General features: G+C 42.9%; 1 protein-coding gene across 2 annotated transcripts in view; it reads left to right on the top strand.

Moving 5' to 3' along the window:
• The window catches only part of prex2 (phosphatidylinositol-3,4,5-trisphosphate-dependent Rac exchange factor 2), an 88,733-nt gene that overhangs the window by 30,110 nt on the left and 43,694 nt on the right, over positions 1-14,929 (top strand). For both annotated transcript variants that reach the window (XM_035142435.2, XM_035142436.2), the window contains 7 exons: positions 3,866-3,966; positions 4,934-5,037; positions 5,136-5,185; positions 9,387-9,462; positions 10,784-10,856; positions 12,766-12,908; positions 13,248-13,340. In XM_035142435.2, coding sequence (XP_034998326.1) covers positions 3,866-3,966; positions 4,934-5,037; positions 5,136-5,185; positions 9,387-9,462; positions 10,784-10,856; positions 12,766-12,908; positions 13,248-13,340 — 640 coding nt within the window. The remainder of the gene's footprint in view (positions 1-3,865; positions 3,967-4,933; positions 5,038-5,135; positions 5,186-9,386; positions 9,463-10,783; positions 10,857-12,765; positions 12,909-13,247; positions 13,341-14,929) is intronic.

The following is a 14,929-nucleotide window of genomic DNA, read 5'->3' as shown; positions in this document are numbered from 1 at the left end:
TCTAAGATGAACCAGAATAAATATCCATACCCAGTTCTGTGTATTTGTACTTTTCCGATTTGTGGGGCTTTTTTATCTCGTATAAAATCGGCGGTGAGGCCCTGTAGAGAGTCAAGTGGCGATTAAGAAAACACTCTTGTAATAGGGATCGGTTTCTCCAACCCGGCTTTCATTTTTAAATTGGGAAGGATTTGGAAAGACAGCGGCTTGGAAGAAGAAAGCGTTTGCTTCTTTTTGGTCGGGAGGCTGTGTGTTATGTATATCTGTCTTCTCAGTCATGGGAAAATCCAATCCAGCCAGATTTAGCCCATGAATCTTATTTAAGGATTATCGGTGTGGTGTCTGGGGACGGATTGGCCATTGAATGCCGGTCATAAATCACAGGGCGATATCCCTGTGCGGCTCAGCTGACTGCCCGCTCTCGCCCTCGTCCATGTTCGATTACAATAAACTCTGTGTTGAGGAATCCGTGAGGTAGAGGACCTGTTAATCCAGAAGGCAGCTGTGTGTATTTGTCACATGTTCATTAGTGTCCTCGAAGTTTTCAGGGTTACACCTGGGCACTTCCCATCTTTACATAATAAGTCCCAACTATCCTGAATTTGGTGAAAGGTGAGAATATTAACTGTAAAGGGTGCTTTGATCAAAATCCCATCCTTGAGCTATTTTAAATATGCATGAGTTTCAGTTTGCTTTTATCATGTAAGATGTAGACTTCTTGGTGTCAGAGTTTCCCCGGGTTCATCACACAGGAAAATATAAAATTAATGCTTAAATTTACTTCTAGATCTCCTGCAGTCTAACTCAGAATCAAGTATTAAGGCGACACCGCCACCCGATCCTCAAACTGTGATATAATATTCTTTTTATTGAGCCTGAAAGCTTTTCATAAGAAATCTTGATGGGATTGATGGGTTTTCGTGCTCTCCCCAGCAGGGAAAGCACAGAAACTTATAACCTCAGTTCTTAAGTCCATTCTTCACAATATCATAAAGCCCATGTGGGGAGTACGGCCTCTGTGAGACTGAGAAGGTGACAAAGCTGGACCGGGGATAATAAAATCTTCAAACATCTGGCTGCAGCCGAAGAGCTCCCCATGTTTGAAAATGAAAAATGCATGTGTGACAGCCAGGAGTCTTTTTATAGAGTGATGACACCATGCAATTTTAAAACCGGGTTGGGTGTTATTAAAGCTCGGCTCCTATCTTGACTTTTGAAATCACAAATTTGCCTCGTGGACACCCCATCACTTTTCAAGTTTTTAATTTGTTTAAAGCGAAATTTTCACGAGTCATAACCACACTTTAAGTCACCTTAGTTTAAACAGTCCTTGTTATTTCAAAATCCTTGTTATTCTAAAAGCATGGAGAGGAAAAAAAACCAGTCGGACATAGTTGTGGCCAAGTTACATTTCATGGCGGTTTGGAGTGAGGAGTTACTTTCTCCTTCGGTCCACGCAGACAACACCAGAACCCTTTGCGGTCTGGAGGAGGAATGGATCTGTCAGCTAAAAAGATTAAAAGGATCAAACGTTGGTCGTAAGGAGGCCCCTCATTGAGTCGGAGGAGATCATATGGTGAGAAAGCAGCCCCAGAGAAGCACGTTTTGGAAAACCTATCCCTCTATTTACAACTTGGCCGACACCTGGATGACCACGTGCGAGTGAAGAGACATCCCGAGCCCCTCTGTGTTTCCCCTGGTCTGCGATGATTTTGGAGATGATTACATGTAGGCGTAACTGCCGAATTGGAACCAGCATGGTATGTCTCTGATGAAAGCCACATTGCCTATGGCTTCAAGTCGGCCCACTCCCTCCATTGTGAAACACTTTCTCTTTATTCTCCTCCTAGTACTCCTCGTTCTCTTTTTGGAATTTCTTCTTCTTTTTTTTTTAAAGCCGAGAGCTATTTCTGGGTCCTGAACTCCTCCCCTAAACTGGTTCAATCTTATTTGTTGTTGGGTTTCCGCAGACAGTGTAATTCATCAGAGAAAATGTCCCTGACAGCCACCTACGCTTGATACTTGACCATTTTAAACAGAACAACTAAAGGGATTCAAAGTGTTTGTGTTTTCTACATATGACGGACGGTAGTGTCAGCTGTTGTGATAGACTCCAAAGGAAACGCCCTTTTAGAGCTCAATGAAAAGGTCGTACATCCTGTAAGAAATGCCCTTTTCCCTTAGTCAGCTTCTGCTCCTTCTTTTTGACATCACTGGGAATTCAACGTTCACATGATCAGCGAACACAAATGATGGATTTAAGCAGAACCGGAATAGGAAAAACTGGGAGATACAGTATATTCATGGTCTTTAAGTTTCCTAGCTTTCCTAGTCTAAAAACTTGATTTCCAATTCTAACTATTTCTGTATAATATAAAAAATTCATGACAAAATTTGAGAAAGTTAAAGTGTGGACGGAAAAAAATATCCACGAATTCTATAAATTTACAGTTTGATAGTAAAAAAATTTGTCTCATCAGGACTGTCACATTTTGTTTCAGATATCGCTAAATCCTTGATAGTGCAGAAAAGTGGGTGTCATGAAATTGCAATTTTTAAACTTTTAAACACATATAAGCTAAATGCAGAAATCTCTCATGTAAAATAACCAAAATAACCCCAACATTTTTTGTTTTGTCTTCATGTGAGACCTCAATGCTCATGGTGGGACGCTGGTTGACAGAATAACCTTTCAAAGGCTGAATTTAAGTTGAACAAGGTATTTTCCTCAGAGACTGAGCCCCAACAGTCATATTCTGAAATGATTGATATGTAATGAGGGTCTAAACAATTGGGCTTTATGATTTGCTCAATTTCTTCCAGACCCACATGTAGGTTTCAATGGCTTGAGACTGTTTATTGTGCATGTGACCCTAATCTGCCTGAGGCCCTGAGAATTCCACCCTCCGAACTTTCAGGGTGTTTTTCCTTTCCGCGGTTTAAGGTACAGAGGTTGACGAATTGACATTGTTATGCACTTTTGTTTTTCCCTGATGGTTTGTTGCAGAGAGAAGAGGCTTCAGGAATGACTGGTTAAAGAGTACAAGATGTTGGGAGGTGGGGTGTTTTTTTGGTCAAATGTTCCCCTGAAAAAGATTCTAAATGGCCCTGTTGGCTTCACACTCGGCCCGGCCGCCTCTATCGTGGCCTGGAAGTGAATTCCACCGAATTCCAATGGTGCTGCTGGTCGTGTTTGTTTGACTTTTGTGGGGAGACGGGACATAGAGGATGTAATCTGATAAGCTACTGCTTCTCTGCTTGTTCTTGTTCTGTTTGTTCCTCTCGCTCTTTTTTTTTTCTCCCTTCGTCTTTTTGCTCTCTCTCTCTCTCTGAGTTGCCGCCTGTGGGAAGAACTAAATTATCGAGAATTATTTACCACTTAGCTCGTTTGGGCCATCAGACGATTGGATGCTGTGTTTGTCGATTGTGTGGTCGCTTTGTTTCCTCTTGTAAATAATGTGGTGCATCAACAACATGATGGATGAAGAACGTCTCATGATCCAATCAAATCCTTTGTGTTGGTCGTACAGTGTTGCATCCTGTTTCTAAAATAAATAAAGTTTATCTAGATAGAACACAGCAACTGAAGCATCCTGGTGGATTCATCCAACAAATGAAGCCAAGCTTGTGTTTGTTGCCATAATCACATCAATTTCGAGTAAATGTTGAGTTTTATTGCCTCTCTGTAATGATGGCAAAGACCATTTACAGAATACCAAGGGTAAATGTAAGACTCTCCCCACCGATCACCCACAGTCTCCTTTTATGAAGTGGCAGGGTTTCCCCCAAGGGATTTTTTTGTTTGTGTTATTCATGTGTGAGTATGCGTGTTCATGTGTCAGGGTTGTGTTTTGTGTTTCCCCAGTGAGTTTGTGTCTTGGCTGATGGAAATTGGCGAGACAGGCAACCCAGAGGAAGGGGTTCACCTGGGTCAAGCTCTGCTGGAGAACGGCATCATCCACCATGGTAAGTTCAGTTCCCCCCCCTCCCCCGCTCAGACCTGCTTCATCATCCATTGCTCATCCACATCTAAAACGACAGACTAATTTTCTTTGTGCCACACGATGTAGAGCATGCAAATGCTTGGCACTGCCTGACAATACTCCCCCCGTCCCCGTCCCCCGACTGGAGCCTTCAGTATAGATGCAGCTGTCACATTCATGTCTTAGCAGGTATCCCATTTAAACACTCCCTTGACACACTGTTTAGGTCGGGGATTAAAAAACATGAAACTCTCCTCACTGTAATGTCTGTGTTATATTTGCTCAGTGGCTGTTCTGTGGCTTTTGCCTACAAGTGTGTTTAGTGCGTGAGGTTTAAACTGGCTAAAGCTTTGCATTCAAACTAAATGATGCATACTGCTCTGCGTGTATTATTTCCTGAAAAGAGTAGAGTGCCCCAAGCCAAGTTGTATCTTAAATCACCCGCGGTGCTTTATTGCTTCCTCGCAGAGAAATGAGATTGGGCTTTAAATGTTCCTGACAGAGAGGAATAACTCTGGGACCCTCTGAGCTCTCTCACCGTGCTGTTAGAATCCCCCCATGTGAAAAACGATACAATATCTTTTCATAAAAAAAAACTTTAATGGAATCCACACAGCTGCGGCCAAGACTACAGATCACATTTTTATTACTGTTTGGAGTTTCTTGGACAGATCTTTCGACAGAGTCCCCTAAAGCAAGGGGAGCGGGGGGGCTCTGAGTAGCTCAGTTATCTGTGACCACTCTGAGGTTTGAGTTTTCAGCTTGCCTGGGAAGCTGGTTTCTCCATGCAGCCCTGCCTGACTTGACCGTGTTTTCTTATCCTTTCAAATTTGAAGCGAGACAAATCGTTTTTTCCCTCAGGCTTTGGGACTTTTGAACACTTGTCTGTTCCTCGTCTGTTCTTCCCTTCCTCTCTGAAACCTACTTCTGTTTTGCATTGCGTTTCATAGTCACAGACAAACACCAGTTCAAACCTGAGCCTGTGCTTTACCGCTTTCGCTACGATGATGGCACCTACCATCCCAGAAGTGACATGCACGATGTCATATCGAAGGTAACCACACCACAGCTGAGTCCAATGTAATTCAAATCACACTTTAAACACACATCATTGATAATAACCAAAATTCTCTCTCTATTGTTTTTTTTCAGGGCGTTCGGCTCTTCTGTCGCCTCCACAGCCTTTTCACCCCTGTCATCAGGTGAGCAGCCATTTTCTTTTCACTCTATCGTGCAACTGAACCAGGTGCAGCCCCAGTAGCTTAGCATCTGGCTCTTTCTGCTAAAATCAACTTTACCACTAAGCTACCACAGAGGAGGAGAAATATTACGATGAACTATGAGCTCATTGTTTTTAAAGAGTAACCGACGAAGAAGGGGTTGGCACAGATGGTGATGGAGTGCAGCAGGGCCTGTGGGTGATCCAGCTTGGCAGGTTTGATCTGCCCGGTATGGAAACGCAGATGTGGAGAAGATTGAGTCTCTCAGATGCTACAAGTGCACGTGGGATGCGGATAAATGACAAACATTGTGTCAGATCTCTCTCGGTGATTCTGAGAGATATTTTACAACGTTTCATAGAACGATTGGATGGTAAACGATGGGAAAAAGTGTTATAAAACATAATGTGTTGTTTGGATTGAATTAGTATTGCTTTTAATCAGGATCTACACATAAGTAAAATCTCATTGTCAATCTTGGAAATAGTTGTCGTCGTTGTTGTAAACAATCCTAACTCAAGATCCACTTACTGGATTTCTTTTTCTGAGCTTTGTGACACATCACATGATGTTCATCAGCATACAAGTTCATTCTTAACCATTTAAATTGTATTTTGATATAACAAAATACATTTTTCTGCAGCTTCCACCACATCACATGGTCTTCATGAGTATGGACGTTTTTACATGACTATCTACGCGGTTCTTTGATATAGCAATACCCACTCAAAGTCTACTAGCTTTTTCTGGGACTTTCAGCTCATTGCATGATCCTTCATCACCATGAAAGTTTATATTAAACCATCTAAATTGTACTTTTGGAAAACAATCCACACTCAATGTCCTCTTACTTTATGTTTTTCTAGGGGTTTCAAGCCCATCACATTGTCTTCAATTATATTTTGACCATCCAAATATGACTCTCTGGACTTTCCACTCAATCTCATGGTCGTCAGCAGCATGTGGCCACAGATTTAAATCAGAATGGACGAGAAATCCTGAAATATTATGGTTGAAATTCAAACAGCTGCTAAATTTGAACTTGTTTGACAAGTTCAAATTTAACAGTTCCCTCTCTCATTCATAGCTGCTCCATTGAAAGCAAGTGAAAAATGTGGGAAATGGACCTTGAGTTGCGATTGTTTCATCAACAATGTGTGAACCATTGTTGTTCTTACTGCTGTTTCTAAATTCAGACCCACAGGTGATTGCTGGACATTTTCTCATCCTTGCTCTGTCTGTACACATTTGACAGAGGCCATTCAGTTACAATACATCGGTTTTCTGTATTTCACAGAGCGTGACTGACAGCATATTGAGCCTGTGTCCTGAAAGGCCTGACACAGTCGATCTGTAGGAGGCAAACATCTCACTATGAATTGAGAAAATCTGTCTTTCTTCTGTCTTTGTACTGTCTGTCCTTCGATTTTCTCAACAGCTGCTCATCTGAATGGAAATTGACGGATACATTGCTGAGGAAGTGCAATGTCAAAAGTAGTTTTAATGATTGTCGACTGTCTAACCCCAACCCTAACTCCCTATTTATTTTGAACTGCACTTGCTGTTACCATGGGAAAGCTGTTAGAACCCATTATCAACCTTTTTTGAAACAATGTCTTCCACCAACTGGCACATTTTTACCAAAGTTACCATTTGATTCCAAATCTTCAACATACAACTTGATTCAAAATGACTGTTTTGACATCTGAATATCAGATTTTTGGATTCAGGAGATTAGATTGAGACTGGTGTCGTTCATTCATCTGTTCAGGATGTTTCCAGTCAAGCAATCCCAAAGTAATTAGTGTAAATACGTGAAAGCAGCTTCATCCATCATTTCCTTGAAAATTGACTCAAACCAGTTTGCAAAACAGGTGGTTTTTCTGCATCAGTGGTGGCGCGTGTAATCTCTCCATCTGACAGTCAGGACGGGAGAAACCTCACTTTAATGGACTGATTTGATGCAGGATTTCGTTTTCAATGTTGTTTTTTCAAAATTCCATTTCAATCATATATGAGGTGCAGGCTGCTAAAATATTTCCCCACAAAGCATGGCATTAAAATTGTCTGTTTATGCTGGATGTCGGATGGCCTGGAGAAAAGCTTTCATTTCACCCCAATAAAACTGTGCGATAGCTGGAGGGGGTCAAACGGATCCTGAACATATTCCAGCAAAGAAGCCTCTCTGTGTTATTGTGTGATCCAGCTATTAAAAAAGCCGAAAGGGTGATTTTTATGTGTGTCAGCATTCACCCTGCTGGTGCTTGTGCTGAAGCCAAACCTCTTGACGTAAAACCTCTCGGTCGGTGCACTGTAGTTGTGTGTGTGTGTGTGTGTGTGTGTGTGTGTGTGTGTGTGTGTGTGTGTGTGTGTGTGTGTGTGTGTGTGTGTGTGTGTGTGTGTGTGTGTGTGTGTGTGTGTGTGTGTGTGTGTGTGTGTGTGTGTGTGTGTGTGTGTGTGTGTGTGTGTGTGTGTTGCTGGCCGGCATGTCTGTGCAGCACATTCTGAGAGCCCAGTACAAAAGCGGCACAGGGCCTGGGAATGCCAGAGTTTAATTGGAGCAATCAGCCCCTGCCTAATTAGGTGGAATTTCCTGGCAGAGCGAGATAGATGAAGCAAAAGAGCGAAGGGTACGCTACGCAGCCCCCACACCCCCGCACAGCTTCTATGTCCCCATTTACAATCCCCAGTCCTCACAATAAAGATGTGATTCCTTCCACTCAAGGTGATCTGTTTGCGATGTTTGAAATGTCCACTGCAGGCTGATATTGTGTACACATCCAGTTGCATCTTTTGTAACTCAAAGAATATTTCAGTGTGTAGAAAGGCTGTAAACCCACACAATACAGTGAAGGTCACTCATTTATTATTTTCATACAAAAACAGAAAAAAGTGGCATTTCAGTTCAGTGTCAAAGAAATATCGACACGTTTTCCTCATTATGCTGATGAGTCCCTCCATAGCTCAATATTTATGGATATATGTATGTAGGACTTTCAAAGTAACAAACACTATGGTACACTCTAATTAATCAGGCCTGGAAACAGTTGATCAAAGCTTGAACTTTTAGCATCATTTGTGTAATATATTCCATAAAAAACATTCTGCAAATGCAATATTTGCCTACATCAACAAGTTACTCCTTTCAAAAATGTCAAGGCAAACTTTCCTCTCTGGACAGAAAGTTAAAAAGCAGCTCTCTGACCTTTCCCTCTGTTACTCCTCAAACTGCTGTTTCCTCATGCTGGACATATGGCTGCCCACTGGCCCGCAGTTTACCCCCCATTTTTCACTCTGACAGCCTAACTGTGCACCAGCCGCTGTAGCCACAGTCTCCCTGGCTCTGGTGTCCCATTCAGGGGGAAAAACAGGGTGCCTGCTGCCTCGTCTGGTCTGTGTGGTTTGTGCATGGCACAGGAGGGTGATGTGCCTCACCGGCTGATATCAGCACTACGGTCCTCATCAGAGACCAACACGCGCTGTCAAATACGGTTATGCAACAGATTGTTCCATTGTGGAGGAAACAGGGCAGCGTTTGGCCTCTCACGCTTTAATTCTGAAGAGCTCCAGACAGCTGAGATTGGACTCAAACCTGGCCCACGTCATGTCTGACTTGTTTAAATAATGTGTGTGCGAAGGCAGGCATTTGTATCACGCTCTTGCATGTTGTTGTGTTACCATTTGATGGAAGTTGTGGAGTTGTGGAAGTCACGCCGGTTCTGGACTTTCCCCGGGCCAGCAGCTCAGCCCCTGCGTGTCCCCAGAGAGGCCCCTGTGTTCATGGGAAAGGCACGGCTCTATTTCAGAAGGCATTCTCGGGATCTGGCAAAGCAACACTGAGAACAGCTACTCCAGACTGACATGGGGCACCAAAAACTGCAGGGGCCGTTACCAGCCTTGCCTGGAGGAATGCTGTTTTGCTGTCACCAACTGTCAGAAACTAACTTAGATTTATGACGCCACTGCCAGCGCTTGAAAAGTGGCCGCGCCTTGCTGACAGTGGAAATTATTAGTCTCCTTTTAAGCATTGTTTAAATAGACCAGGCAATTACTACTCTCCATGTTCCCCATCTGGGTATATTACAGTTAAACGGAATCACACAGTTGAACATGTCAGAGTCCAAGTTCGAAGGCAGAATTTCCCTAATTCTTACTGGTGTTTTCTTCTCTCATGTCCATCCAGGGATAAGGACTACCATTTGCGGACCTACAAATCAGTGGTGATGGCCAACAAACTGATAGACTGGCTCATTGCACAGGTAAGCCTTAAAACTACGTCACCCACAGCAATAGATCAGCAATATAACATCAAGGTTTGCAGTGAACACTCACAGCAAGAAGGTTCCCGGTCCAAGTCCGGGCCAGGGAAGAGTTTGCATGTTCTATGCATGTTTCTCCAGGTACTCCAGCTTCTTCTCAAAGTCCAATCATGCCGAATGGGGTTAAGTTCATTGCAGACTCTGAATTGGTCGTAGGTGTGAATGTGAATGGTTGTATGTCTCTTTATATTCGCCCCGATGATATGCTGGCGACCTGCCCAGGTTAAACCCCGCCTCTCGCCCAATGTCACCTGGGATTGGCTCCAGCCCCCCCCCCCCGACCCTGAAATAATAGATGATTCCAAGTCAAATGCTAGTTAACTTCTTATACATGTAGTTTTTCCTACATTTGCCAGATTGCAATATGCATCAATATATTATGGTCAGTTGCATTGAGAAATTATCTTCAAACATATTGCAATGTCATGATTCACACACACATTGTTCTAAGTCAGCCACACTAATGTCTGAGCATATTGGAAACATTTGTGCCTCTACGGAAAGAACGAGAAGTTCAAAAAGGATTTGGGGAAAAACCAGACACGTGGTTGTTGCCATAACTGGCGGGTCACTTCAGATGTGCTACAGACGAACGGAGCTGAGACAACAAAGCGTTTCTGGCCATGAGGCTCTCAGCGCAGCGAAAGGAAACGATGAACGAGAAGCAGAATCGATTTGACGGCTTCGCTTTATTGACTTTGACAGGAAGCTTTGAGGTTGACAGATTGATGGCCTTGTCCAGGATGACAACAAAAGAAATGAAATGTATACGGCCACCACCACGGAATAAATGGCAGACATTGTATGTCTGTGTGTGTGTGTGTGTGTGTGTGTGTGTGTGTGTGTGTGTGTGTGTGTGTGCGTGCGTGCGTGCGTCTGCGTGCGTGCGTGCGTGCGCGTGTGTGCGTGCGTGCGTGTGTGTGTGTGTGCGTGTGTGTGGCAGTCCATATGACCCAGGCAATAGGAAGAGCTCGTACTCCTTCAGCGGGAATTTTAGCAGCTGTCACACTGTCACACGCTGTCTAGACGTGATTTTAACTGTGTTTAAGATGGAGTGTGGAGTGACTCTCTCGGTTTTTAGATGCAGGAACAAAGGGTGGGGGGGGGGCTGTGAGTGTGACATTTTCACTGTTCTCTAAGTCCACAATGTTCTTTGTTCTGTTGCTGTTCTGTCATCGTCTTTGGCTTTTTTCCCCCTCTTGACGTGTTGATCCACGCTTTATGTGTAAATGTTCCACTCTCTCTGTGTCTCTTGGTGCAGGGCGACTGCCGAACGAGGGAGGAAGCCTTGATCTTGGGGGTGGAGCTGTGCGACAATGGCTTCATGCATCACGGTACGGCATTTCTCACAGCTGTGGGTCTCTGCAGAGCAAAAAAAAAAAGAAGAAGTTCTGATCATGCTGTGCACTAACCGTGGAATCCTCTCCATCACAGTCTAAATGAGAACGCTTTGGAGAAACCGAGCAGAGGGCGTCTGGCTCTGTAGCGTCCTGTTTTAGAACACCGCCACTCTTGTTCTCTTTCCATCTCTACTTATAATCCCTTTGACACGCTACAGGAATAGAAGTTTTTTTTCCAATCCAGTGAATACATTTTTTGCATTTGTGTTTGTGTGCATGTGTTTGTGTGGTCCACACATACTATAATTAACTTCATACATGCTTGTGTGCATATGAGTTAATTGGCACCGATCATGCACGGTTTACTTTAGCTTTTGAGAGTGTGGCAGACATCGCATGGATGTTTGACAGATTAAGTGCTAAATGGTCGGTTGCCACGGTTACAGTTTGTTTACGAGGAGTCAGACTCGTTTATAACTGTGCGCCGCCCCTCGTACCCAAGTCCACATCACACACATGAGTCACTGCGCGTCTCCTCGTACCCCTATGATGTAACTGCTCCCAACTACCCACAGTTAAAGCCTCCCACTACAAATTACCAGCACGTCTATGGAACACAACAGTCCCCGCCATCAAACGTCCTTTCACTTCCACAGCCTGCAGGGTAATTTCTACCATTCGTGCCTGCGAGTTATTTGGCCTGACGATGTAGCTATTAAAACTACTGGCACTAGATCGCATCATAAAGGGAATGAAGTGAGGGAATGTTAAGAGGGAAACGCTGTTTTTCCCCCTCAGGGCTATTTTTCGTTTCAAAACTAAAGTCTTGGTCGAGGCGTTATGTTGCTGTGGAGATGGAGTTCATTTAGAAGTGATTTTTGAGAATGAAAGTGGGGTCTCCCTCTCTGTTTCTCACATGGTGAATTGGTTTAAGTGCTTGGGCGTGCTCCGTTTGGCACGTCACACCATTATTGTCATGATTAGACGTATTTAAACCTCTCAACTTGATGCTAAATGCAGTTTTTCGGTGTTAACAGTTGGAACATATTCTTCTCTCAATAGACAGCTCAGGTCATTGAAGGAGAAAAGTTGTCTTAAAGGACATTTAAATGTTTTAGCCCATTAAGTCACATACTATATTAGATATTTTAATGCTTTTTTACATTTGCTAAGAACGTACTGTTCTTTTTAAGGTAACATAATAGTTTGAGGTAATGCAGCAGAGAAGTTCTGATACCATTTTTTCATTCCTTTTCCTTCCTTCCCTCCTGATACAAACTCCGATGCCTTGACTTTGCATATCGGCCAAGACCGAATGCCGATTTGATACCAAATGCATGTAAAACAACTTGTATAACTAATTTAAACTGCTGTAGGCTACTAACCATGAATGGAAGTGATGATTGCTATCATTATTGCCTATTACTAGTGTGAAGAAGTGATTTTCGAGGAAAGGAAGTTTTATCTTTCACTTTTATCTGGGGGCAACTAATAAACTTTAAAGATGTGGTATCGGATGGGTACATATATATATATATATATAGATATGCATGCTCACCGAGTATTTGCTCAACTGTATGTGCTCAACCTGGCATTTAGGACATTATCGGATGGATTATACCTGCATGCTGCAGTGCATGTTTTTTTTTCTGCTCTCGAAATGCATTGCAATAACAAACAAAAGTAGAAAATATGAAACTGTATACCCTGCACTTTGTGACGGTCAGCAAAAATGTGACTTATACATAATCTGCAGCAAAGGCTCTATCACAACTGGTGTTAACACAGTGGTTTGAATCTTTGTCTCAGAACCATATTTTACGGGAAATGTGATTATTCAGCAAGTCTCTATTCAATGGTTTGTGTGTTTATTTACATGTATCTTTGTTGTGGCCTCCCTCAGTGTTGGAAAAGAGTGAATTCAAGGACGAGCCCTTGCTGTTTCGTTTCTTTGCCGACGAGGAGATGGAGGGCTCCAACACCAAACACAAACCCATGAAGCACGACCTGAAAATAGTGGAGAATGTCATCTCCAAGTCCCTTCTGGTGAATACTCCCTCACAGCACTCGTGGCTTGATGACTGATTAGCTCTCAGTCTTTCTAATATGCTGTGATCTTACTGTGCCCGCAACTCTGGGGAATTCAAAGGTGCACTAAATCATTTTGAAACATGCAGCTATGAGAAGGAAAAGGCATAACACTGCAAAAGTCCATTTTATACCTCAGTAAGCAGTCTTTTCAGAGGAATGAGCAAATACGTCCATATAGCTGCTATCTGTGAGAACCAGTTTCTGTGTGTGGTGTGTATGTGTGTTTGTGCTCTGTGAGAATGTGTCGGTCTGCTGACTGGGAAGTTTGTTGATGGGAGGTTTGTCATTTTGCAGATAAGACCCAGTGATGGAGGCTATGGCTTTACCCTGGAAGAGAGAAACAGAGTTCCCATCATCAAATCTGTGGAGAAGGGATCCCCAGCTGAGGTGAGAACACACACTGACACACACATATAATGTATATACACACACTCAGGAGTGTTGGCACATTCACGTTAATCCATACAAATTATACAGACTATAAAACTATGTGAAGATTCCCCCTAACTCTTGAGGAGTTAATCAGCATCTCCTTTAATTCTCTTCAAGGTTATTCTTAATAGTATTTCAATCAGGAGACACCTACAGAGAATGTAGTAAATTAGTAAATCAGAATGAAATTAAACTTATTCTGAACAAGAGGAATAAACTATGACGGAAAGTAGAATGCCATTGAAAGATAGAAGGAGACTTCACCCCAGAGACAGTCGTGGTGGTGATGAGGGGTGCAGCACGAAGATGGGACGTCCCATGAAGGCCTCTGATTCGATGGTTTGAAGGAAGATGACCAGGTATCAGGAGTTGAGGTGCAGGGGTGGAAGTGGTTCACTCAGTAATCACGGCACTGAACTGACAGCTGAATTACAGGAGGGAGAGAAAACATTTTAAACTTTGAAAACTTGCAGGTGATTGGCTCAAGGTGTGACTTCGGAGGCAAGTAGGAAGTCTTTATAACTGAACTTGAACTTTTCTTCATAACTTCTCAGTTACGCTACAAAGGGTCACACAAGAAATTAAAAACACATTGAGAAAATTCAGCTTTTTTTATTCAGCACTTGCGATTTGCATTGACTGTGGATACTCCAGACCCAGTCTCTGTGTCTCCTCTTAATCTCAGCGCTGTCAAGACAGAGTCCAGATTGTTTTCAGTTCAGTCGACTGCAAAAATGTGCTTCTTGTAGTCGTCTCACTAAGTGCAATCATTTAAATTCCATTTATTGTTATCCAAAATGAAAATTTGATTAATTCTGCCTGGAACCGAGTCCTTACCAAATGGATTGACCTGTTTCACGTTGAAGAGTCAATCTGTGTAATCTCTGCTGTAACACGGTTGGGCTCAGGGTTCAAGAATGGGTTTGTTTAGTTTGTTTTTATGCTCATTGTGTCCCGTTTCTAATTCAGCTTCATTCTGCTGTCTTTGATTCTACAAAGCTGCGAGGCCTTCTCAGCAGATGCGCACCACTAAGCAGGAGCCTGCAGATGATAAAACCATGGTTCGATCATCGGTCGTAAAATATATAAACCACTAACTGTTTGCTACGTCTGATTTATGGTGATGGACACTGATGCTAACATTAGGAGCATTTTCGTGCAGAAGTACAGCACATTAAAGGGCGCCATATTTCTGAGGTCTGCTTTGGTGTTTAGCTTTGATCTGAGAGATGAAAATGGGACGGAGGAGTTCGAAGGCAAATGTGATCACTGCGAGCGCACGACCCATAATTCTCTCCAGCCCTGAAGTAGCACTGAATGCACATGGAAGGTCTGGTTTGCATAGAGACGGGCATTGTTTGTGTTTGCTTTTAAATATTCAATCTGAACTCCATGACACAATCCAGCTGTATACTCGTAGATAAAAGCGGTCCCATATTGTCCCCTATGACAGGGAGTGTGTACACTCTTCTGAGTTATGTATTAAAATCCTTTGGGCTTATTCATTTTAATACCAGAAAAGTTAATTTGAAGCTAATAAATGG

Source organism: Hippoglossus stenolepis, chromosome 19, assembly GCF_022539355.2.
Source record: "Hippoglossus stenolepis isolate QCI-W04-F060 chromosome 19, HSTE1.2, whole genome shotgun sequence".
Lineage (NCBI taxonomy): Eukaryota > Metazoa > Chordata > Actinopteri > Pleuronectiformes > Pleuronectidae > Hippoglossus > Hippoglossus stenolepis.
Note: the sequence above shows the minus strand (reverse complement) of the source record. Positions and strands in the feature narration are given on the sequence as shown.